This window comes from Misgurnus anguillicaudatus, chromosome 20 (assembly GCF_027580225.2).
Source record: "Misgurnus anguillicaudatus chromosome 20, ASM2758022v2, whole genome shotgun sequence".
Lineage (NCBI taxonomy): Eukaryota > Metazoa > Chordata > Actinopteri > Cypriniformes > Cobitidae > Misgurnus > Misgurnus anguillicaudatus.
In genome coordinates this window covers 21,459,793-21,486,639 of record NC_073356.2, presented here as the reverse complement: position 1 = coordinate 21,486,639, position 26,847 = coordinate 21,459,793, and the positions used below count along the sequence as shown (strand labels likewise).

Below are 26,847 nucleotides of genomic sequence, written 5' to 3'. Positions count from 1 at the left end.
CATTAATGACATTATTTTTATTTTTGGGTGAACTATCCCTTTAACGGCTCAAATTAAAAACACAGTGCTTTACTAAATCATGCATGTAAGTGCTTAGGAAAAAAACAAGCTTCACACTTTTGGAAGGGTGGTGGGGTGCCACAAACACTATCACTAACATTACCTCATCTGAAGAAAATGTTAGTATTTGTCGGCCAGACATCTTAACATCAGGTAGGGCACCACTGAGCTCGGGTGAGCTGGCACTGCTGATGCTGAGGTCATCAAAGGCTCCAGGAGCCTTTAAGAGGTGAGAGAGAGAGAGAGAGAGAGAGAGAGAGAGAGAGAGAGAGAGAGAGAGAGAGAGAGAGAGAGAGAGAGATTGGTTAACAACTGTTATCTGTTATCAGATTATCTGAATAGCCATGCTCTTTTTTATTTGCATAATTTGTTTCTCTTTTTTGTCTGTTGAGAAACATATCTATTCTTTGATTTCGTTGTATTAATTATGACAAGCAAACACTAAGTTAATGATGACTGACAGGTAAGTCAATTCAAGTTGAATTTAGGGGACATGGTAAATATGTTATTAAGTGCATACAAATGATTTTAGTCTTAAATTGTCAATCAAAAATTCATGTTCATGCATATTAACGTCTTGTCAGATATCAAACACTTAATTAAATAGGAGGGTCAAGGTGTTTCGATGACATAATGCACTGCTGTCTGGCATTGGCTTATCTTATTCTGTGGCCTGTACTCAAAACAAAAAAGCTTTAAAAGCTTCAAAACATGCCTTAAGGTCAAGCTTTCTTTCACTGTATTTTTAGTAAACAGACACACTTGTATCCCTGTAGAGACCATCCACACAACTGAGATGGACATGTTTACCAGCCTATGTTGACTGTCTGTTGTCTTGAAACCGGCCCATGAGACAGATTTGAAAATATTCAGAATTTTTTTCCTCACTATTCTTAGTCATGTTTTTGGCACAAAGGAAATTAATTCAAAGCAATTCGTCACGTTTTTGGATCATTTTCGCAAGCGTTTAATTGATGTCACTAATTCAGAGTATATACAGACGCAAGGTCACTTTTGACACGACAAGACTGTTTAGAACAGTGGTTCTCAAACTTTTTCAGCGGGTGGCCCCCTTTGAGTACAGTGCATTCATTTGCGGCCCCCCCAAAGAAAATTTATGACAAAGTTGTTCTAAAACATAACATTTTTATTAAACAAAACTTATTAAATTATACAAAGTAGTGCTGGTGGTTGCCAGTCTTATTTTTTTAAGTTTTATTACACAGAATTCATGATAAATTAATGTATTTTATAAAATGTCATATAACTGGGGCCCCCTGGCACCATCTCGCAGCCCCCCTGGGGGTTTGAGAACCACTGGTTTAGAAGACATCAAAATGCCCAGAAGTCTAGTTAAATGAAACCATAAAATTGTTATTTTTGACCTACACTGTAAATAAAGATTTGTTGGTTCAACTTTTAAAAGTAAGTTACCTGGTTGCCTTCAAATTTTTAATTCATTTAACTTAAAAATATTAGTTTATAAAATTGTTGTGTTAACTAATATTTAAGTTGAATGAACTCAAAATTTGAAGGCAACCAGGTAACTTACTTTTTAATTTAAACCACTTTTTTACAGTGTAGCAATGGGTTGAACTGAAGAAACCCAACACTTTTAGAGTTGAAACAACTTAGCATAGAATAAATTACAACCCAAAGTGTTAGGTTTGTTCCTTTTTGACCAAACCCAGGATTTTACAGAATGTACTGTATCTAAAAAAACATGGAAATTAAATTACATGCAGCTGAATTACATTCCCTAATGTCAACATAATAACAGTACAAATAGGAGAATCTCTACAAACATTTTGCAACCATCTAAATTCAATCAACATATTTACTTGTTAAAGTATTTACTTGTTAAAGTACAAGAACTTTTTGACTTTTTTCTGATTAGACTTGGATCTGCACAAACATAGTACAGTACCAAATAATCTGAATATGAGAAGAAGCAAGGCCATGAAAGATACTTCTGTTTAATGGAAATGTAACACACAAGTGGGAGATTATTGCACTAAATGCAGATCTATTAAAGGGATAGTTCACCCAAAAATCAAAATTCTGTTATTTTTTACTCCCTATCATGTTGTTACAAACCCGTATAAATTTCTTTGTTCTGATGAACACAAAGGAAGATATTTTGAGAAATGTTTGTAACAAAACCGTTTGTAGACCCCATTCACTTTTATAGTGGGGAAAAAATAATACAATGGAAGTAAATGGGGTCCACGAATGGTTTGGTTACAAACTATTTTCGAAATATCTTCCTTGGTGTTCATCGGAACAAAGAAATTTGAGCGGGTTTGTAACAACATGAGGGTGAGTAAGTGGTGACAGAGTTTTCATTTTTGGGTGAACTAGCCCTTTAAACAAACAGCAAACATTTGTATTTCAGTCCAATCATAGGAATTTCTGTTACGTTGTGTGGATCAATATAAACATCTCTGTTTACCTTTCTCGTGCCCCTGTCAGGACTGTTCTCTCCTGAAGGTTCTGTGGAGCTAAAAATAGGAGTCTGGTTACTGAAGCATACACAATGAATGACAGGTACAGAAGCTGGAAAAAGCTGAAACAGATCATACTTTACAGGCTAAGAGCTGCACTTATATCACTGCTGCTATAAAAACTTTGCCTTGTGTAATATTATTGTATTATTTATGTTGGAATAAAGAGGACTACAAAATGTTTGGACCACTAGCGCAAATGCTTCTGTTTATTGGGTGACAATTCTGTTAATTTTCAGACCTAAATGCAGGGCCGGCCCGAGGCATAAGCAAACTAAGCAGCCGCTTGGGGCCCCGTGGCCACCAAGGGGCCCCCAATCGTTTTTTTTTTACAATTAAATAACTTAAACAACTAATATAAATGAATGAATGAATATGAATGAATGAATACAAATGAATAAATGAATAAATCAAGACAAAAAAATCTGATTTGCAGACAACTAGATAGCGTTTAAGACTCATGCGCAATATAGGCACCTAGCGTGCATTGACAATTTGCGCCGGTGTGCAAGTGCGCCTAACTGTAATAAATGATAAGACATGTCACAGAAAAGTATGTATCCTTCTGTTGCCGAAAAGAGAAAGAAGAAAAGGACTTTGCGGATGAATATGCAAATTTAAATAGGGAAAGTTTATCATTTCACATGTTTAAAGGGCTTGCAAATGTTAACATTTCAAGTGATTTTAAACCATTTAACCCGCAAAAAGGCACCAAAGTAAGAAGCTTTCTGGACACACATGCGTTTGTATGTTATGATTCATTTAATTTGATTTCTGTACCTAATGATAATTTTAGATCTTACTTAATGTGCAACGTTGTTCTTTTAATAAATGTTTGTAATTTTTTTTTAATTAAAAAAAATGGTGATGGGGCCCCCAAACAAATTCTGCTTAGGGCCCCTAAGATGCTCGGGCCAGCACTGCCTAAATGTTACATTCTACATTACTACATTTGCATTCATGGGCTCTTTCTAAATAGATTATGTATTAACTTGATTTATGGTACAAAGTAAATGAGGTATGTGGTGTTTTATTTACCTTATACCAGGAGATGCTTTTGGATCCTGCTCTTTCCCTTTACTTTTCTTCAGTGATGACCTGAGAGAATAATTCAAATGTATTAACAGAAGCATGCCAACATTTACAGGCATTTTTATTGGTATAGTTTCGGCTGTTCAATTTGACTGTGCATCAATAGACATAAACAAAACAGAATACTTGTTGACCTTATTAGTTCATATAACCATAAAGCGGTTTATTTTAACACATGCATACAATAAATACCATTAAATAAAACATATCATCTTGCCTTAAGTCTAGCAGCTTTTTGCTGGATTTCTCCGCTTCACTCACTGAAGAGCTGGAAACTGTACAAACATCAGGTATATTTTACCACTCGACATTTACAAAGATGTTGACACTAAATTACAAGACGCCATTGAACAGATGTTTCTTTGGGTTAAAAAAACTACTGCTGATATGTATAGTTATGTTACATTAGTTACATTATTTATTATATTGGGAATTCTTTATTATTGTGTCCCTCAGGTCTTATACATAATTAATAAGCTGTGCAAATGAGCCCTAATCAGTTAGCTATGGTTTGGTCCATTTACCTTCATTATTAGGTCCCTGCTGACGTTGCAGGTCCCTGAGAGGATCCACTATGCCATCAGACACACTGGAGGTTTGAGGCCCAGAGCCCTGCAGATACAGTACAGTAGACAAAGAAAGTCAGTGTGTGTATGCATGCCTGTGTGTGTGTGTGTGTGTGTGTGTGTGTGTGTGTGTGTGTGTGTGTGTGTGTATGTGTGTGTGTGTGTGTGCGCGCGCGTGCATGCATGCGTGCGTGCTTGTGTGTGTGTAAGAGAGAGAAAGAGATTTTCAATACCCAAGTGAATCTGATCTTAGCAACAATACACTGTTTCCTGTCTGTTATTTGCTGACCCATTGGTGAACTCCTTTTTGTTTCTCTGCAGATGTGTTTCTTAAAAAATATTTCTATAAGTTAACCTTAAAGTACGCTCTAATCCCTTAACCCCCCCTGCGTGTCCAAAACTGCATCATCAAAAATTTATGATAAAAGTAGGGGTGCACCAATAAATACCGATATACACTATTATACAACAGTTCTTTCTGGTTCTCGAATCTGATTGGTTAAGAGCTATGCGATATTGTACTGATAACGGCACAGAAACCACTTCACCTTTCGTATCATTCCGCCATTTAGTGAATGGAGATCCTAAACAGGCTCATCTCTGAATGGAAAAACACAGACGCCCTGTTTTTAAACTCTCCGTGTGTCTCATTAGTTCACTAGCTCATAAATCAGTCTGTGAATCCCCAATCAGAAGTATTATTCCGTCAAAGATCAGCGCTCTTGGATGTTACGTTAAAGTTAATGGAAGTAATGTCTTGTCACATCGTGTGGACGATTAACACTTGGAAAGAGGAATATAAACACACTTTTTCTGGAGCTATATCTTTTATCAGAACGCGAAAACACCGTGGAACTGCAGGTAAGCACCGCAGCTTTTAAATGTGGACTTTGATCATTTATTTAATCGCGACGTGACTATTAAAACATGTTATGAGATATCGCCACTGGTATATTTATAAGCAGCATGCAAAAACATCTCTCTGACACTTATAAAAAACTGTTTTATATAGTACTGACAAGAACGAAGTCTAATAATAACCGAGTGCTCGTATCGCGTTAAGATGTAATGGTAAACCAATAGTAACATTATATAAGTATAGTTTTATTAACTTTTACCTCGCGCCAAAACAATAACAACACAAAAGACACTAAATATGAATAAAAAAACAAATAATAGTTTCATCATGACACCAAATACTGCTGATTTGATCTCATTTTTGACCATCAGGCCAACATGAGAGCCAGGGAATCCCTGTCAGAGATGTAGCCCAGAGAGGGCGGTGGTCAGCGGGGCGAGTGAACACTGACGTCCGCTCATGCTTTGGTTCTCATACGTACCGAATCTCACTAAGCAAACGTTCAAACAGGCGCTATCTTTACTATTTGACTGTAGATTTAAATATAATAAATATATATTCTCGACTGAACTAATCTTAAAACACACTTTGTGACCAAGAAATTTTAATATTTAAAAATGGCGAATCCGTCCATTGAGTTAATATGAGAATCAAAGCAGCCGAAAGTGTTACCTGTCATTCTGGCCGCCCTCAAATCCGTGGCAGAAGAAGTAGTTCTCAAACAAAGAGGCTTTTAAAACTACTCCGTTGTTGTTTTCTAGTTTTCGTTTTTCAAACGTGTGCCGTCGAACTGTTGTATAAAAGCAATATCGCTCTCGGAGTCGTGTGATATAGCTTTATATCATCACGGCTGTGATTGCCTACGGCCTAATCACAGCCGTGATGATATGTAAGGAATAATTGACGACGGGCCATTGAATTATAAGAAAATAATGCACACCAAGGTGGTAATGCGGCACGACGCGAAGCGGAGTGCCGTTACACCGCAGGTGTGCATTATTTTCAAATAATTCAAAGGACCGGAGTCAATCATTCCGCTTATACCACGGTTACCACAAACATTGCTCTGGTGCCTATTTTTAAGACATTTGAAAAATTAGGTGTGCGGTTTACAAAAAAATAATCAACACCCATAGAACATTTCTCAGCCAATCAGAATGCAGCATTCAACAGACCCGTGGTATAAAGAGCTATATCACACTCCTACTCGAGCGATATTGCTTAAATAATACGTGGCCGATAACTATTTTGAATCGCACAGCCAATATTACTCACGGCTATTTTATGTACTACGGCTTTTGATCCTTATCGATCTGACATCACTGTTAGTTTGAGTCGTTTATAACGTGCATTTGAAAAAGCAACACTCGTCAAACATAATCATTATACATATTCTTTATTATCACGAAAATACCTGAAAAGGTTTGTAGAACAGCAGTATAAATATATCCTTAAAGGTGCAGTGTGTAACTTTTAGAAGGCTCTCTTGATAGAAATGCAAAATAATATACAAAACTATATTATCAGGGGTGTATAAAGACATTTTTCTACAGAAGCCCTAACGGACACATTTTTTTACCAAGTTGTCTCCGATGATGACATATTTGTCCGGTGGTGACTACCGTAGCTTCTTTATGTGTTTCAAAAGCGAGGGATGAGCAGTGGACTAAGCCATTGGTTGCAATTCGCAACCTTACCACTGGATGGCGCTAAAATTTAAACACTGCACCTTTAAGCAATTTCCTGGAGCTGCGTGTCATAACTGCATGTTTATGCACGAGAGCGCCCTCTGGCTTTTGGATTAAGCTGCATTTTACCGTAATTCATTGAGAAGCATACCAAGCATTATCGGCCGATATATCGGTGCACCCCTAGATAAAAATTGTGAAGCACAAAGTTGTCTGTAAAATAACGCAATTTTTATCAATTTACTCCAAATAAGAAGACTCCTTTCAATTCAGTCATGAAATTTATTATACTGCATAGCATTAGTAGTAGTAACATAGTAACCTTAAATAACTGATAACCTGATGTCAAAATGAACATTTCCTGTAACTGAATGAACCCCCTTACATTAGGTTCAACAGATGTAATGTTAGGGTTCAGACACAAACAGCTTTTTAATAACTGTCTATTTGGAAATTGATATCACCGCCTAAAATGTAATATTGATCATAAAATAGATCTAAAATAAAAATAAAATTTCATTTGATAAGACAACAGCGTTGACCATTCATACAGCAGAAACACATTCAATGTTAATAGAATATTGTGCAACCCTATGAAGTATGAGATTACAATTGACTTGATATTGAATAGATTACTATTGACCAAGTGTTATCATGCTCTTTGTCTAAATGTCCTCTGTGAGATGTATGTGTGTGTGAGAGAGTTTTACCCTTTCTTCCAGGCTCTGTCTCTCGGCAAAACGGATCTCAGTTCTCTGTGCTCCAGTGATTCTTGTCATCTCACACAGTTCTAGCACAAAAAACAGAGCTCTATGATTATATAACATAGTCCAAAATACACAGTGATATTAAAGTGCCAAAATGTAATGCATGCACCCCAAAAAACTGTAATAACAAAAAACTTTAAACTTGGATCCTTGCCTCTGTGAAAATATAGTTGCATTATTATAAAGTCTTATAAAGAGTATTTTAACATTGATCAAATTACACACAGCTTTTAGGGAATAAAGACAAATCTGAAAGCCAATCTCAAATATTTAGTAGTTTATGAAAACATAATCCTTCAACAGGCAGTGTTTATTTCTTTACATGTCCTGTACTGCCACATGCTCTTCACAGATATTTGTATAAATGGGCTCTTATTGAAACGGGTTTGAGAATATCCCCGCTGAAGAGCGTTTCAGTGAACTGAGGCCGTCTCTACAGCAGGACCTCTTTATAATCTGCCTCATTCAGTCACAATGCATTCAATCAGCTTTCCTATGCTGTCCTCTCTTATCATAGCAGATTCAGAATAGGCAGATTTAAAGGGCCAGCACACTCATTAGACCTGAATGTGTGGAGTATGAAGCACAGAGCATCTGAGGTGAACAGTACTGGTTTAATTTCATTATCAGGGCTCATTTGTGTGCAACCGCAAGGTTAAATCATTTACATACTGTTACATAACATGGATAACAGGTTGTGTACAAGCTATGCAAGAAAAAGTGACACATGGGGTAAAAAAATGTAACACAAATGAGGATGTGCAATCTGATTATGAAAACTCATCCTTCTCCCTAATGAAAATACCAATTTATTTAAAGTGACTTAAAGTGCGTTCAAGCTATACATGGGCGTTCCCTGTGATCGAACCCATGAACTTTTGCACTGCTAGTGCATAGCTCTACCAGGTGATATAACATTATAACTTGCATTACTATATTTGAAATATTTTGTATACAATTTTGTAATATGTAAGGAATAATTGACGACGGGCCATTGAATTGTAAGAAAATAATGCACACCAAGGTGGTAATGCGGCACGACGCGAAGCAGAGTGCCGGTACACCGCAGGTGTGCATTATTTTCAAATAGTTCAAGGGACCGGAGTCAATTATTCCGCTTATACCACGGTTACAACAAACATTGCTCTGGTGCCTATTTTTAAGACATTTGAAAAGATAGGTGTGCGGTTTACAGAAAAATAATCAACACCCATAGAACATTTCTCAGCCAATCAGAATGCAGCATTCAACAGACCCGTGGTATAAATATATATATATATATATAGATGTGTTTAGTGCCAAGAGAGGTCACACTAAACACAGACAATGCCTAAAGACATTTAGTCCTGAAAATTTAATTTGTTATTTTTTTTGTACATATTTTTCTGTTTGTATCTTAATAAAATAGATTAAAAAATAAAAATGGATGGACATTAAGTAAGGAATAATTGACGACGGGCCATTGAATTATAAGAAAATAATGCACACCAAGGTGGTAATGCGGCACGACGCGAAGCGGAGTGCCGTTACACCTCAGCTGTGCATTATTTTAAAATAATTCAAAGGACCGGAGTCAATTATTCCTCTTATACCGGTTACCACAAACATTGTTCTGGTGGTTATTTTAAGACATTTAACAGATCAGTTGTGTCAGAAAAATAATCAACACCCATAAAACATTTCTCAACCAATCAGAATGAAGCATTCAACAGATTCGTGGTATAAAACTTCTTAAACAACAAGTCTAGTGGTGGTGGCCTAACCCTGGGTTCATACCAGCCGCGTTTGAGGCGTCAAAATCGCGTCTACCATGTCTAGCTAGCCGCTTGAACATTTTGAATGCATTCGCGCATCTGGAGCGAAGTAGACGCGTGAAAAAAGCAAGCATTTGATGTGCGTCAGAGGCGAAATCCGCTTCTTGTGGGAGGGGCAAGTGCTATGCGGTTGTCTGTTTGCAAGATGCCTGATGTTGATTGTGCATTCATCGAGAGAGTTACCGGTTTGTGTTTGGTAACCTTACTATGGGGGAAAATAGCGGATCGATAAACGTCACGTGACTCAAAAGTGAAATGTGTATTTACAACATACCAGGTTGCACAATGTCCTTACTGACACTCTTCCAAGCGAGGTCCTTTTATTCCTGTCTCTATAGAAATAAGAAATTTGTGTCGTATAGCTCCGGGTGACTGCTCAAGCGTTCCTCCATGTTGAATTAGTGACTCCGGGCGGGGCTGCCACCACAGCAGCAAGCAGGCTCCTGATTGGTTAACGCGGCTTGAAAATCCACCAAAGTTACAATTTTTCAACTTGTGCATCAGTCGCAAATTCGCGTCAAACGCAAAATGCACAAAAGGCACCATTCGCGCGTACCACGCCAAATGCTCAATTCGCGTGAAAAAGGCGCGCGAATGAGGCGGAATCGCGTCTGACGCGGCGTGCTAAACGCCGCATTCACGCCGCGAGACCTCCAAAAGCACGTCAACGCGTCTTCACATTGACTTAACAGTGAAATCACTCTTGCTTGCCACCTCTACCACTGCTGGTGTGAATGCAGCATAAGATTTTGCACAGTACTGTATATGTATGTACTGTATATATGTATATGTAAAAACAAAAACAAATGTTTATTATATCTTGACTTGCCATTGTGACTTTAGCTTGAAGCTATGGAAACAAGCCTCATGGGTGAATGTAAATATATTTGCAATATTTCCCCTCCCAAGTATCTAAAAATATTTTCATTTCCCCTATTCTTCCATTAAAGTCGCCATGAAACGGAAGTAGCCTTATTCTCTACGTGGTGACGTATATCCGAGTGAAAACGGCTTCTGAAATGAAATAAGGCAGGGCTGGATTTAAATTTTGATGTTGGGTCGTGTTGCTAATTGCTAATCGCTGCAATCTTCCCTTTGGGATCCCGCCCACCTGCCATACCATATGACTGGAAGTAAAGAGAGATCGTTTTGAGGAGGGGAGGAGATCTGCGTTTTTTATTAAAGATTATGTGGGCATATTAATTAAAAAAATAAAGTAACAGATAAGTAATTTGTAAAAAAACAACATTCCTAAAAAAAATTTCATAATATTTTCATGGCAACTTTAAGCACAGCTTGTATAGAGACCCAAATAGAAATCTGTCGACCTATTATGTGTATTAATTGTTTCATGTCACAATATAATGATGCCCATCTGGTACGTGTATGGTGCTTCACCTGTATCACTATTAATAGTTCTGGTACAAAAAAAGCTCTAGATAAAGTGTCTCTCTCTGTGCAAAGTGTTTGGGAGTTTGTACTGTATGTGTTTGGAGCTCACCCCCATCAGGCACGTTTCTCCTCGGACACTGTAACGCTATCAGTCTCTCGGTCAACTGTGCTCGGCTCTCCGCGCTGTTGTTGTTATTGTTTACCTGGATGCCATTTTGTTTCATCAGCTGCATCAGCTCTGACTCCAGAGAAGCAATCTATACAAAATCACACCAAAAACTGATACAATAGCCATCGATTAAAAGATGATTCCTAGCTCATCTCAGCTAGAACACATACAGTAACAATCTTGTTCAATTGTAACATTGTGCTAACTACTGATAGACCTTGAATGATTTCACAGTTGCTAAGAAATGCACTGGAAAGAATCTGATGTGTGTGTGGTTAATTACCCTTAACTGAAGGCTTTGAATTTCAGCCAAATGATTCTTCTCCACCTCCTCCAGCTTCTTCTTCTCTGCATCCTCTCGCTGGGTGAACTCCAGCTCTCTAACAGACAGTAAGAAAGTAAATGTAAATGATTTGGAGAAAAGTTTGATCATATGTGTGCGTGGCGTACATTGACCTATTAGTTTCTCTTGAAGGTTCTTTACCGTGCAAACAACAAAAAAATGAAAACGTCCAGTTCAATGCCGTCCGCTGACTTCAGGCCTGTCTGCCTGGACACGGGTTAGGTCTCTACATTTAACTATGGCATCGATGCCTGAAGGGTAAAGGCAATTAAACGAAGTCAGACTCCAGAGGACAGCAGTTGAGACGGATACGACCGCAAAGATTATCACACACTCGGCTGCTCGCGCTCCATCTCATGCAGGGAAATTAACACTGTGTGAGACTCAGTACAGGCTTTAGCCACACAGACACGTCAAGTGAAGTTCCCAGTGCATCGTGGGAATTAATCGAAGGCATACATAATAAGAGGATTTTGTTTTACAGTCATTTGCGATCTAATTCATAATCTATAAAATACAATCCAGGAATTTTCTAACTTTTTGGTCAGACGAACCTCCTTGAACTTAATTATTAGATCTTAAGTAAATATTTTAAATCTAAGAGCACACTTACATAACAAGCATTTAATTTAATCACTTTTAAAGATTTTAAAGGTAGTTTTTTACATAGTTATTACCTGTTATTGGACCTTTACTGTTTTATTGGACCCTGTTTTCTCTTTATATGCTCCATTCTGAGGAAATATGGGGTGTCGTTTCTATGTGGTTGATTCTCAAATCTACTTACCTTTTCAGAAAAATGACCCCTTGTCTATTATATCTCTTTTATTGTGTTTAGATCAAGTTAAAGCTTGGCTAGCCCAAAACTTTCTGCCTTTAAATGAAGAGAAGACTGAGGTGATTGTGTTTGGCCCCACAGAAAGTACAAAGGCCACCAACCTTGACTTAGGATGTTTCCTTGTCTTTTGGTCTCCGCAAGTATGGAATTTGGGTGTTATCTTGGCGAGTCCTTAAAACTTGATAGACAAGTTTCCGCTGTGATTGGATCGAGCTTTTATCAGCTACGAATTTAATCAAAAATTAAGCCCTTTTTAAAGCAACACTAAAGAGTTTTTTTACAGGTTGGAAGCGGAATTGTCCATTACCACTGTCGTAAATAATTTAGCCTACTGCAGCAAAGCTGGCTCTGATTGGTTTGTAAGTCTGCCGTAAAGCAAGTTTTTGTAGTTTTCACTCAACCCGACTGTTGGAAACTTGTTTAGTGCGATTTTAGCCAATAGAGGGCTGCAAAGCGAATGTGAAAGTGCCGTTCACCCTGTTTCGAGTGGATGAAACTTTTTTGGAAACGTTATTTTAAGGTAAAAACAACTCTTTAGTGTTGCTTTAATGGACAAAACCTTAAGAGATGGTAGTTCATGCCCTAACCTCCTGCAATTTCCATGCTTAGAGTCTATATACTTTGCCAAAATGATTATTATCTTACTTTAACCCCTTATGTGGGACAAATAATAGGTGAAAATGTAATGCACACCTTAACATTTTTTGGTCTAGAAGCCTAATCTTGGTCTTGTTTTAAAGAAGACACCTCAGGGTTTTCCATAAAAGTGTCTGGAGGTGAAAATCTTAAACCAAAATATTGTAATAGCAGTTTAAATTTATTTTAAGAAATACAAATATTTCAATAACATTAAAAAATGTGGCTTTTTGTCACAGTTTTGGTGGTTTTACCAACAACGGCCACTAGGTGTCAACAGTTTGCTGCATACTCTTGTCACAAATTAATAAATTACTGTCACTGCATTATTATTATGAAATAGGTTTGAAATATGTAAACTACATGTATAGTTTGTCATGTTTTTTTAGGTTTAGAGTAGGGTTTTAGTGTTATAAATATGTAAAAACAAATTGGGCCCACCTGTGGTCGTGTGACATTTTAGAAACTGACTCTCGCTACGTCATAATTTTCCCAAAATGGTTATGCTATATGAAAACTACACTCTTAGAGATTTCCAATGATATATAGTTTGTCCAGATTTTTAGGTTTAGGATAGGTTATTAGTGTTACATTAAACAACAAAGTGGGCCTACCTGTGGATCCGTGGCATTGTAGAAAACGGCTCTTACTATGTCATTCCTTTACCAAAATGGTGAAGATAAATGAAATCTAAACTCTTACAGTTTTCAAACAATATATAGTTTGTCATGATTGGATAAGAATTCTAATGCAAAACACTGAAGTAAACGTAGGCGTCCCGCTGGCGGGACAGTGATATTTAGCAGGATATAAATGTTTTAAGGCAACACTCTTTATAAATGAATCAATTACTCTCCCTACATAATTTATTTTAAAAAACACTGTTAATACAAAAAAAACTTTTTAACAAAAAACTTTCTAAATTTAGGATATTTAAGGCTTTTTAGGAATTGTAATACTTTTTATTAAACGTCTCATGTAGTACTCTATGTTTTTAAGCTTTTAAGAAAATGCATCATTAGCTCTTTTCTATTTCAACTTTTGTGTCAAAAGAAATGCGAAAAATCCCGGTATATAATATTACGTTGGCCCTACATACAGCAACACAGTTTCTTTAGATATATCAGAAGCTCTTTTGTTGACATTTATGGTAATTGATTCATTTGTGGGCTTTCGAGGCAAAACGGCAAGCATATAATCAAGACACTTATCTTCTCTATTCAGCACTCGGCTGATATTGTAATTATCTTAAAATGTAATTATTATGCTTTAGGACTAATGTTTTGAGAATACTGTATTTTTCAGTGATCTCAGTAAACATGTACTGTACCTCTGCTGGAAGTCCTTAATGAGTTTTTTGGCCTTGTTGTATTTCTTCTCAAGGGTCTGATACTGACTCTGCGCTTCCTTCAGATGCTCATTGACCGTATGGCACAGCGTCTGAGCCTCGATCCAGTAGCTCTCCAATTTCAGCATCCTCTCCTTGTTGTCCTCGATGCTTTGCTTCAGCTGTGTCTTCTCTCTCTCCCACCGTGCCTTCTCTTTTTCCACTGCAGCCAGCTAAATGAAAAGTGAAAACACAGGAGAAAAATTAATAATGTAAAATAACCCTCAAAATCATAAAAGGATGATCTTAAATAAGTAAAGGAGGTTACAGTGATCTTAAAATCACAAAGAATAACAGAATATGAAAGGTGAAGTGTATAATTACTTATGTTGCGGCTTTTATTCTGATTTTATCTCAAACACGCAGACTCCCAACCATCAGATATTGGTTGGACAAACTCAAAAAGTGCCAGCCCAAACCCATACCACTGGCTGAGCTAAACTTGATGTGTCAGGCTGGTTGGGATGCTCAATAAAAAGCTTGATAGTGCCACAGAGCAACAGTGTTTACATTATTTTGCTATAATCACCCTATTAATGGCTTTCATATAGCTGTCTCTGCATTCATGTTCTCCAGAAGAACTCTTAAAACAGTACATCAGCTTTAAAGGGATAGTTCACCCAAAAATGAAAATAATGTTATTAATGATTTACCCTTATGTCGTTCCAAACTTGAAAGACTTCCGTTCATCTTCGGAACACAGTTTAGGATGTTTTAGATTTAGTCCGAGAGCTTTCTGAACCCTTATTGAAAATCTACATACGGTATACTGTCCATGTCCAGAAAGGTAATAAAAACATCATCAAAGTAGTCCATGTGACATCAGTGGGTCAGTTAGAATGTGTTGAAGCATCGAAAATACATTTTGGTCCAAAAATAACAAATGAAGAGTTTCGTTGCAAAACGAGATAGATCCATTTTTTAACATTTTTGTCAAAACATGTTTATTATTATGTTATCATGTTATTATTTTGTTTTATGGTGCTTCTTAGCTGTATTTTTTAAGTTATGAAGGTTTAAATCAAAACAAACCAACTGCAGTTGCATTGAAATTAATTGGAATGCACAATCAAAAAACAAGATTTCTGAACAATTAACAAAATGGTGGTTATCTCGTTTTGCAATGAAACTCTTCAAATATTAAGACTTTATTCAGCATTGTCTTCTCTTCCGGTCCTGTTGTGAAGCGCATGCGCGAGACTAAAGTCACGCTATGTGACATGGCTGACGTGTTATCTGGTCCGCCTCTTTTTTTTTGCGCCCGAGCTTCGTTTACTGTCTGAGGGAGATGCATGCTGTAAGTTTGAAAAAAAAACTTCAGAAACATGTCTGAGGATAAAGCGTCAACTGCAGTCACGTGACTTTAGTCTCGTCCACAGGTTTTCCAACCGAACCGGAAGAGAAGACAATGCTGAATAAAGTCGTAATTTTCGTATTTTCGATGCTTCAACACATTTTAACTGACCCACTGATGTCACATGGACCACCCTGAGGATGTTTCCATTACCTCTCTGGACATGGACAGCACACCGTACGTAGATCTTCAATGAAGAGTCAACAAGCTCTCGGAATAAATATAAAACATCCCAAACTGTGTTCCGAAGATAAACGGAGGTCTTACAAGTTTGGAACGACATGGGGGTGAGTCATTAATGACATCATTTTCATTTTTGGGTGAACTATGCCTTTAATGACAATATGAAATCATAAAGGTTTGAAATAACCCTATTTACTTTCCTCATAAATATCCCTGGTCGTATTGTGCATTAGCAAATCCAAACTTGGCCGTGAAGAGCAAAATCTAGACATCATGAACAGAGCCAATGACATGAAGACACTATACAGTAAATCCATAATCCTGTAAAATCTCTCAGCAATAAGATAACAAGCTGTGTGCATCAGCTTTACATGTGAATCAAAATATGGCCTGAGGAAGAAAATCAACCTGTACTGCACTATTGCCTTTATGACAATGGGAAATATTAGTATTATTATTCCGACAAAAGAAAGAAAAACAAAAAGCAAATTAGTCTGAGGAACACGGTGAGCCCTTCAGATGCAGCTCACACAGGCTTACTAATGAAAATAGATTAAAAAGTCTGGCAGAGAAAGAAAACATGCAATAGTACAGTATTACTTATTCTGTCCCAGCAGAGCAAAGCACACTGCAGTGCAATATTATAGGCATCTTTAAAAAAAAGAAAAACTTGACAAGTTTGTAGCTTATTACTCTGATGCATGGCGGCCACTGCAGATATGTTTTTAATCATTCAGGCTGTGATGTTATATCCAATGCACCACAGATAATTCCCCAAATGACTATTATAGCCTATGTGTAAATATAAATCCAACATTGCTGTCAAATGTAGTAATCTACCAAGTAACTCTAAAATATAAATTAGGAAGGGGTTTTATTTTTGTCTAAACATTAAGCTTTTTCATGTAATAACATTAGAGGGAACAGAGGGTTAAGTTGATGTGGTCTCTTACCTTGTTCTTGAGTTTCTGGATCTCAGCTTCAGTGACAGTGTGTTTAATCTGCAGCTGTAGACACAGTGATAAGAGATATGACTGAATGATCAAGGACAAGCTTCCTCTTCAAGTGCACTGACCAGCATGACATGACAACACTCTCACTCTCTCTCTCTCTCTCTCTCTCTCTCTCTCTCTCTCTCTCTCTATCTATCTATCTATCTCTCACTCACCGTCTCTCTGCATAAATATAAATCCAGACTCGAGTATACCATTTAGAGCAGGGTTTTGAGGCAAGTAATCAAATTTGACAAATTAAAAAGGATCAATGTGATCTATATTCTGTTACATCCTTTATCCTTCACATTTATTCTTTTATCAGATGCTTCAATCCAAAGTCACTTCATTGAACATTTTCCCTCAGGATGTCATGACAGCGTCGTCTTACCTCTCTGAACTTCTGATAAAGTTTGGTGGCATCCAGTTCAGATGGTGAAATGAGGTCCTCGTTTTCTGGTAAATCGAAAACCTCAATGGCAACGTCTCGGTCTGTTGCCGTCTGTCCCGCCTCCTCTTCCTCATCCGTGGCGTACTCTCCTGTCTGAGCAGACACATGGGAATAAACATCCACTCTGCATTTACTGGAACAATCAATTTGGCCCGGAGATTCAGTCTTTAATAGACCGGGCGATGTTTAGTCCAGTCTTTGTGTCTCCGGTATCCAAATATTATCCAACAGGCACTAGAGCATATTTCACTTTTGTGTCGTATTACCTAGCGCAGCTAAGATGATCGAAACATGAACTTTGATAAAAAGCATTTATAGAATTTTGCATGCTCTCACATTTTGAGACAACGACATGCAGTTGCTCTTATCGTTAGAAACTTGAACCCACTAACTGTTCAGATTTGTTATGGAACTTATTGATTGTGCTACAGACATGGAAAATGCTTTATCATGACATCACTGATATTTGGGGATGGGCCTTGTCATCTCAGGCTAGTAAATAAACCATAAACTGTAAAAAAGATGGACGTAGTGTCCGTGACATCACCCATAGGTTTCTGAAGATTGTTTTTGAAGCTTAAAGTAGGCAGTGCCTGCCGTTGCCATCCTGGCGGTGCATCACTCGCGGATAACCGAAAATGGGTAAAAAGGCGGGACGTGGGTGAAGCTGAGGTGACTGGTTGCTGAAACCACGATTGCCTAGCTTGACTCTAGTGACAGCAGTGGCTGTTCAACCATCACCCAAGTGGCCACGCCCTTAATTATGCAGAACTTTAAGGCTTAAAGGATTAGTCCATTTTCTTAAAAGAAAAATCCAGATAATTTACTCACCACCATGTCATCCAAAATGTTGATGTCTTTCTTTGTTCAGTCGAGAAGAAATTATGTTTTTTGAGGAAAACATTGCAGGATTTTTCTAATTTTAATGGACTTTAATAGAGCCCAACATTTAATACTTAACTCAACACTTAACAGTTTTTTCAACGGAGTTTCAAAGGACTATAAACGATCCCAAATGAGGCATAAGGGTCTTATCTAGCAAAACGATTGTTATTTTTGACAATAAAAATAACAAATATACACTTTTAAAGCACAACTTCTCGTCATGTAGATCCGGTCGTAATGCGCCAGCTGACCCAACGCAATACGTCATGACGTCAAGGGGTCACAGAAGACGAACGCGAAACTCCGCCCCAGTGTTTTTAAGTGTCTTGAAAGAGGACCGTTCCGACGTTGTTGTATGTCAACTGATACTAATTAATGTCTTTGTGTCAGTTTATTGTTTACAATGGTCCGCAAATGTGCGTTTTATATATGTAACACGTGACCTCCCTACGTCACTACGCATTTACGTTAGGTCGCGCTGGACCGGACCTAGACGAAAAGTTGTGGTTTAAATGTACATATTTTTTATTTTTCTTGTCAAAAATGACAATCGTTTCGCTAGATAAGACCCTTATGCCTCGTTTGGGATCTTTTATAGTCCTTTGAAACTTGAAAGTTGAAAAAAACTGTTAAGTGTTTAGTTAAGTATTAAATGTTAGGCTCTATTAAAGTCCATTAAAATTAGAAAAATCCTGCAATGTTTTCCTCAAAAAACATAATTTCTTCTCGACTGAACAAAGAAAGACATCAACATTTTGGATGACATGGTGGTGAGTAAATTATCTGGATTTTTCTTTTAAGAAAATGGACTAATCCTTTAATATAAATTTAACGGATGAGTTTAAACTTCACAGTTGTCATGAAGGGCAAACTTAGCAATACAGACCAAAAACACTTTTTGTACCAGGCTGTAAACATATTATTTTCTACTGTAAAGTTGGGCATTTTAACATGGAGGTCTATGGGAAGCCAGCTTTTGGAGCCAGCCTCAAGCGGCCAGTTGATGAATTGCTGTTTAAATCACTTCCGTATTGGCTTTATCAGAGAGATCGTAAGGTTGCCCCTCGAAATAAACACACCTAACATCCTAGCAACCACCGGTCAATGCCTTAGCAACCACCCCGAACACCCTAGCAACCCTTTACCAAAACACTTTACCAAAGTCACCATTGACTTTTGGATGAGAAAATGTTCATCAAAAACTGCAAAAATGTGGTTTACAAATGTAAGGCCCATCTTCAGTATTTCATTCAGGAATTGTGGAAAATATATAAAGTGCTATCTTTTCAGAAGAAAAGAGATTCAGAAGAAAAGAGCATTTATTTATCCTGCTTGCTTGTGAATCTGCCAAATGATTTTAGGTGAATAGATGTGCAGATACACAGACAGGTTGGTTCTGCTTGGCTGGGTCTTGTATCTGGTTTTCCGGGTTCAAGGGCTGTTCTCCAGGAGGTCTACTATTCAGATCAAATGATCCACCTGGCAGGAGGCCGTACATAAACCTACAATACTATACTGCATTAAGCTCATTTGTGTCTCATCTTTCTCTATCTGTCTCAATCTGCTATGCACACACGCACGCATCCACGCACACACTATATGTATCATAAAAGAACATAATGTAGTTCACACGAAAAAAAAAAATTTAACCCAAAAACAGACAGATTACGTTGCGAAGTTACGTCGAGGCGACGAATCCAGGAATTTCACTCTTCGGGTCGCCATGACGTAACTCGGTTCGTTACAACAACGTAAGTTTGGACATCATATTACGTCGACGTTACGTAACAGTTACTTATTTTTCTTAGCTGGTAAGTATTTGCACATTTAATTCACACCAAAAACTGTATGAATGTAGCATTCAGGCAACAAAATCCAACCAAGTGGCATTAAAGGTTTTAAATGAAAACTGATAGATGAAATCACATCAGCATGTCCTTAAAAGTGCAATGTGTAACTTTTAGAAGGATCTCCTTACAAAAATGCAATGTAATGTAATAACTATAGAGGCAGAGCGCAGCGCGTCATAACCTGAAAACCACGCCCACCGGGGGGGAAAGCAATCCAACCGTCTCCATTGACTTTGTATTGCGAGAGGCCGCCTCCTTGTCATTTCTGGCTTATAACAAAAAACTGAATAATGCCTAAAAGCTGCTGTGTGACAATATGTACAGCTAACAAGCCAAAGAACCCAGAAATAAGTTTTTATAAGCTGTCGAGCCGTAAAACCCAGCTTTTAAGGAGAATAAAGTGGATCGCCGACTATTGGACGCAGTTTTACTTATAGTAGTACTATGAAAAGTTGCCTGTTTCCATTTCTGTGTCTTTAAACGCTCGTTTTTTGAAGTCGACAGCTTATAAAAACGTATTTGGTTTTTTTTTGCTTGTTAGATGTACACCTTGTCACACAACAGCTTTTAGGTATTATTCTGTTTTTAAGTTTAATCTTTAAATAAGTTTTTATAAGCTGTCGACCCCAAAAAACGAGTGTTTAAAGACACAAAAATGGATACAGGCAACTTTTCATAGTACTTCTATTAGTAGAACTGCGTCCACTAGGGGGAAACGTAGGCGGCGATCCACTTTATTCTCCTTAAAGAATGGGTTTTACGGCTCGACAGCTTATAAAAACTTATTTCTGGGTTCTTTGGCTTGTTAGCTGTACATATTGCCACACAGCAGCTTTAAGCAATTATTCTGTTTTTTGTTATAATCCAGAAATGACAAGGAGGCAGCTTCTCGCAATACAAAGTCAATGGAGACTGCTGGACTGGTTTCCCCCCCGGTGGGCGTGGTTTTCAAATTAGCATAACTGCGCTCTGTCTCTATATTATCAGTGGTGTATGAAGACCTTACATAATGAACTGTACTGTTTTTATTACCTCCTTACATGTAAGTCGCAGCCATGTTGTTAGAGTAGCCCTAAACCGACAAACTGTTCTACAGAGCACGTTTCAGACAACAACATGTTTGTCCTGTGGCAGCTACCGTAGCTTCTCTTTGCGTTTCGAAATTGAGGTTGGTTGCAATTTGCACTCTCACCGCTAGATGCTACAAAAAAAATCCACATTACACCTTTAACTCTTTCCCGGCAAGAGAAAACACTTCCCTGCCAATGACGAGTTTTTACGGCAATCCATATTTTCGCTATTATCCACCAGGTGGCGCTATTACCCAAGTTATAAAACCCGGAAGTATCCCCTTGGGTTAAACAGTAAGATCTCTGTGTATGTTTAGCTCATCTTTCTGAATCTGATCTCTATCAAATGTCCTTCACAAAAATGCAATTATTTCAGCTTTTTGCTCAAAATGTGGTATTTTTTTAAAAATAAAGAAAAAAGATAGCAGGGGGTTTTTCATTATTATATATATATAGTGTGTTTATTTATTTAAAGAATAATTTTTTCTGGAAGGCATTAAACTTTTGTGAAATCATAAAAAATGCCGGAGCTGACTGGCAACTTTTTTTAAAAACGCTGGCAGGAAAAGAGTTGAGTAATATGAATAGTGTCCAAATATTTTCACTATGCCCCTTTTTCTCCATAAAGACAATAAATCTTTCCAACCCGTTCCAAGACATCCTCCAAGACAGCAGCTGGTCCTGTGGGGAGCTGCTGTTTTTAAGACCATTTACTACTGGCAGTCAGCCTGTGAATCTTTTAGGCAGGTTCACATGATTCTGCTTCAGCACCATGTCTGATTTTGTGAGAATATATATAGATATATATTCTGTCATCCACACACACTGATGCTCAAGCACACACATGGCACATATACAGGAACAGATACCCACACACATCTTTTGCGAGGACTGCCACATTCATTACAATTCCTTCTGGGCAGCCTGTCTGCTGGGAGAAACAGCCTGTGCCAGAATTATAAAACAGGGCTGATTACACAGTCATTTCAAGAGCATAGTCAGTATTTAAGACAACCGCTGCACCATATCAAGACACGAAAGCAGATGATAAACAAGTCAAGATGTTGGTTTGAGACCGAGCACTGCATATGGGTGCCTTTAGAATCAAAACAATCACATCTAAAAATGTGTAACGTGAGATTTTGATTCAATAACACTCAGCTGATAGAGAAATCGATGCTATAAACAATGCACAAAGTCTTGGCTCAAAACACTGACGGATTTCTCGCTGACAAATAATGACAGGCATTAAAAATTGGTTCTTGCAATCGCACGTAAGGTCTTGCATCATTCTGCGGAGCCCATAATGCTAAATCGTCCGTGTCCTCGAAATCATCAGGTAGAAATTGCTTGGCATGGACTACTGATGTAATTATCTCTGAATCATTGCAAGTGGTTAATTCAATGTTTCCCTCAGTCAGTCATTGGCGCTTTAATACAGAATCCAGCCATCGTGACAACACACCGTGCATTATGAAAATGCACCTCTCTGCACTCGTCTAAAACAAATAAATGTGACTTACGTGGCACACAGATATGAAAACAGATTTGTGGCCCTTTAGGAGGATGCCTGGAGAGCCAGACATACTCCTGATCTGCTAATGAAAAATGAACAATATCTGTTCGATGAATAGAAATATAAAAAGATACATCAGCTCTCCACTAATGTATGACACACATATACATAATACCGGTACGTACTGTATAGATAGATAGATAGATAGATAGATAGATAGATAGATAGATAGATAGATAGATAGATAGATAGATAGATAGATAGATAGATAGATAGATAGATAGATAGATAGATCATTATCAGTATAGGTTTAATGTAACCTGACAGGTAAACATACTGATTTCAACCAGCAGAACTAATTGATCTTGCTGCACTCTGATGTGACAAGTTGTAACAGGTGTAGGCTTGTAGTAGGCTATGGATAAATAGTGAATAATAGATTTGAACCTGCTCCAACAGGCTCTTGATGGCCGATTAACCTGTTCAGTCAGGCTGTAACATGTTTAGACAAGCTTGGATCTGTATCAGAGACGTTTTCTGTCCTTACCTCATCATCATCAGCATCGTATTGAGCATACTGCTGCTCCATCATTTCTCTCTGACGTCTCTCCTGCTCCAGAGTTTGACTGATGAGCTGAGCCACCTCGCTCTGCTGTCCCGGACGCTCTCGGCCAATCACAAACCTGCGAAGACAAACCAATTAAAAGGGAGGGGCTTGATGATCAAATTTAGTATGGATAAAAGTACTATAAGCAAAGCCACACTGAATCGGCATGCAGAACCTGAGCCCTATTCATTTCTTTCATGTTTTTGTGTGCAATTTTTTTGTATTTGCTTTTTGCATGTATTACTATAATGTCCCATTTAACACATTTTACTGTGTTCAAATCCTTTCTGCGCACTTCTACAGATTTTGCCCAAAAATGAACAGTGAAAAGGGAAAAACACTTATTTTGGTTTCTTTTGGGCCTGGCTTTAAGAATAACACAATAGATTTTAAATGGAAGATAGGTTAAAAAATGATAGGAATGTGAAATGGAGTGTCATTGAACTAAACAGAGAACTGTGCAAAAACATGTTTTATCTTAAAGTGATGTATGTCTTTTCTTGAATTGTCTGGCTAAAAGCAACATTTTCAATTTCACTTTGCTGGTAAATGGTACCTTATAATAAGTCCTATATTTCAAAGATTATAGTTGGAGGCCTTTCTACCAAGGTCATATGATAAATGACTAATGCAAACTGAATATTTGAGCAGCACAATGCTTTAACTGAAATCAAATAGAAAATATCAGAAAATACAAATTCTCTTACTGCACACAGTGTCTGTGTTTGCATCTCTTAACTCTTTCCCAACCATTAACGAGTGAACTCATCAATTAAGAGAAAATGCTTCCCTGCCAATGACAAGTATTTCTGGCTTTCCGCAATACCGCTATTATCCACCAGGTTGTGTTCTAAGGCAAATTATAAAACATGGAAGTATCGCCCTAGGGCAAACAGCTGTATGTCTGTGAAAGTTTTTAGGATCGCTCTGCATCTGATCTCTATCAAAAGTCCTTCACAAAAATGGAATTATAAATGGTGTTTTTGAAGAAACCTAACCATATTTGAGAGGTGATAAAAAGAAAACAAATTAAGGTAGAATGAAACAGCTTTCTTGTTTGAAAGCAGAGAGCACTAAAAAAATGAACTTTTTGGTGTAGAAATATATGAAGAGTTTGGTTCCAAAACGCGATAAACGCCATTTTTGAAAAAAATGAGTTACTGCCAAAATCAATATTATATCAGGTCATTAATTAAAAGTTCATTCTTAATTTTACGCAAAATCCAATACCCGCCGTGATATTCTGTCATCTTTTCTCCCTTTTTTCCCAAAATGCGACAAACGCCACTCCTCCTTTTTTACAGAACACAATAAATCCATTCCTGATATTACAGCCCACCAGTCACGCAATGTAAACAAACAATGGCGCCGCGCTGAGTACACGGAGTCCTAGTTTTCCTCATCTACTTTGTACTTCGTGATCAACAAACAAAACAAAATAATACTTTCATTGCATTGCTAAACCTGTGGTGGTTTTCTGTGACGGGAAAGAAACGTAAGCCATCAACATCTAATAATTTCCGCGAGAGGCACTCGGGTGCTTGTTCTCCCGACAGCATCCAGCTTCTCATGCTAAAACATTGACCCCAGAGGATCTTATGAAAACTTTACATTATTTTACTCAAAGTCAACGAAAATCGAGCGGGACCAAAACATTTTACAGCTGATCGCTGTGAAAATGTAAAGAGACGACGTCAAGTATAACCGCAGCAATGTGTTCTAAATATAACAAAGTAAGTGTTTTGGTTAATGCCATTAATGTTTATTTTTTAATCATTGTATACCACTAGTCAACTAAATAAATATAAAATGGTAAAGATGAATGCACATTTATACTGTGATTCAATAGATTTATAGCATTTTGAAATAAAAAACTCTCATGGATTTATTGCATTTTGTGGAAAAAAGAATTAGTTTTTATAATAAATCTTTGAAAATCAAGTTATGGATTTGAATTTTTTATGTTTTTATAACCTAAAGATGCTATGTGAAAGTTTGTAACAGAAAATAGTTGTTTTCATCTTGTCACTTTCTTGGTATAGAAAACACGTTTTTACCAAAATTTGTCAAAATGGATTTATTGCGTTTTGGAACCAAACTCTTCATATATATATATATATGTACAGCAATGCTTCAATTAAAAAAAACGAAAAGACTTTAACTAGACTTTTAAAATAAATCTAACTTAAAAAAAAATGAAGTAACATTTACATGTTTTTCATGCATTATTAAGTAGATTTTATTTGAATTTAGTAGGTAAGTTGTACTTAAATAAACAGTAAATTTTACTTAAAAAAAGTACGTGCAAATTGTTAGTAAATTTTAAAAGTAGTTTTTTTCAGTGATTCTGTTCTTTCATTTGATATATTGTATGTTTATATATTTTAAGACTAACATTTTCTGGAAGGCATTAAACTTTTGTGAAAATCATGAAAAATGCTGGCGCCCTGGCGGTAAAGAGTTAAAATGATCCATCTGTAACACTTTACAATAAGGTTGTATTTTGTTAACAATTAGTTAATGCATTAGCTGACATGAACTAACAATGAACAATACTTCTACAGCATTTATCAATCTTTGTTCATATTAATTTCGACATTTACTAATACATTTATAAAATCAAGCGTTGTAACTGTTAACATTAATTAATGCACCATGAAATAAATAACTGTATTGACATTAACAAGAATTAATACGTTCTAAAAAAACAATACTATTTCTAATTAGTTAATGCATTAACTAATGTTTACTAATACAACCTTATTGCAAAGTGTTACCCATCCATCAACTGGCTAAAGTTACACATGGGATAAGAGAAAGATTTTTAAGATAAAAAAGTCACACATCAATTTTAAGGGGTAAAAACTCATCAAGTAACATTAACTTTATTCTGTGCTGTTTTCACCAAATTGTACAAAACACAACTCATAAACAGGAGATGCAGCAGGGGCGTTCAGCGGGGAGTCCTAATCACCCTGCATTAAGCACATACAAGAGCCTAAATTTGATCTATATCCAAGGCAACAACTGGGTCAATACCACACGACGCTGAGAATCTCCGCTCAATCTGCATAACAACTGACCTGGAAACAGTTTCGTCTTCAAAACTGGAACCACACGCAGAGTCCCAACTGTTCTGAGACGAAGCTCCCTTACTGGCGAAAGCCACTATTAATATTCACATACATCTGGGGTGACAGGATGCGATTTAGTACCTTACAGAGGGGGAGGCATTCCTGCTAAACCCGCTAAGAACCCCCTGAATCTGACACTGAATCATCACTGCAATGAAACAGTGGTAATAGAGTGTCAATCTTGATATATTTATTGGTGGTCACTGGAGCAGTTACAGACCTGCTTTAATTCCTACAGTAGGGTAAATATAGCACAAATGGAGAATCTGGGCCATGCTGCCTCCTCGACAAAAATGGGAGAGGAATTACGAAAAAGAAAAGTGTATTCAAGAATTGAGAAAGACAGTTGTGAAATAAAAATACACTCATGTTTAAATTATGTGTTTCAAATGGTCAGTCTAACTGAAAGGCACTTTTTTGATCTTTAATCTAATTTCGGGCATGAAGTGTTTTTGAAGAGAGAATAGATTTGGCAAATATAACCAGGCTAGCAAATCTTAGAAAGAACTTTAAGCTTCAAATAAATTGATGGAGTGATGGAGTCTGGTCGGCTATGTAAGAAATCAATAAGCTATTTAATTAAATGAAAATTGTTAAAAGAATCATGTTTAAAGAACATGATTTTTAAAAAATTCTAAGCAGCAACATTTGCACATTAAAGCAGATGTAAATGAGTGTTTATATTTACAG

The 26,847-nt window shown here is 37.1% G+C and overlaps 2 protein-coding genes across 6 annotated transcripts in view; one reads left to right on the top strand and one right to left on the bottom strand.

Moving 5' to 3' along the window:
* Positions 1-26,847, top strand: part of chrac1 (chromatin accessibility complex subunit 1) — a 443,634-nt gene that overhangs the window by 320,058 nt on the left and 96,729 nt on the right. The window lies entirely within an intron of this gene.
* The window catches only part of ppp1r9a (protein phosphatase 1, regulatory subunit 9A), a 61,188-nt gene that overhangs the window by 5,858 nt on the left and 28,483 nt on the right, over positions 1-26,847 (bottom strand). For all 5 annotated transcript variants that reach the window (XM_055219980.2, XM_055219981.2, XM_055219979.2 and 2 more), the window contains exons 6-17: positions 22,964-23,099; positions 17,036-17,188; positions 16,606-16,659; positions 14,059-14,288; positions 11,195-11,291; positions 10,852-10,999; positions 7,480-7,559; positions 4,181-4,268; positions 3,874-3,931; positions 3,603-3,662; positions 2,513-2,561; positions 164-280 (exon numbers count right to left, since the gene is read on the bottom strand). In XM_055219980.2, coding sequence (XP_055075955.2) covers positions 164-280; positions 2,513-2,561; positions 3,603-3,662; positions 3,874-3,931; positions 4,181-4,268; positions 7,480-7,559; positions 10,852-10,999; positions 11,195-11,291; positions 14,059-14,288; positions 16,606-16,659; positions 17,036-17,188; positions 22,964-23,099 — 1,270 coding nt within the window. The remainder of the gene's footprint in view (positions 1-163; positions 281-2,512; positions 2,562-3,602; positions 3,663-3,873; positions 3,932-4,180; positions 4,269-7,479; positions 7,560-10,851; positions 11,000-11,194; positions 11,292-14,058; positions 14,289-16,605; positions 16,660-17,035; positions 17,189-22,963; positions 23,100-26,847) is intronic.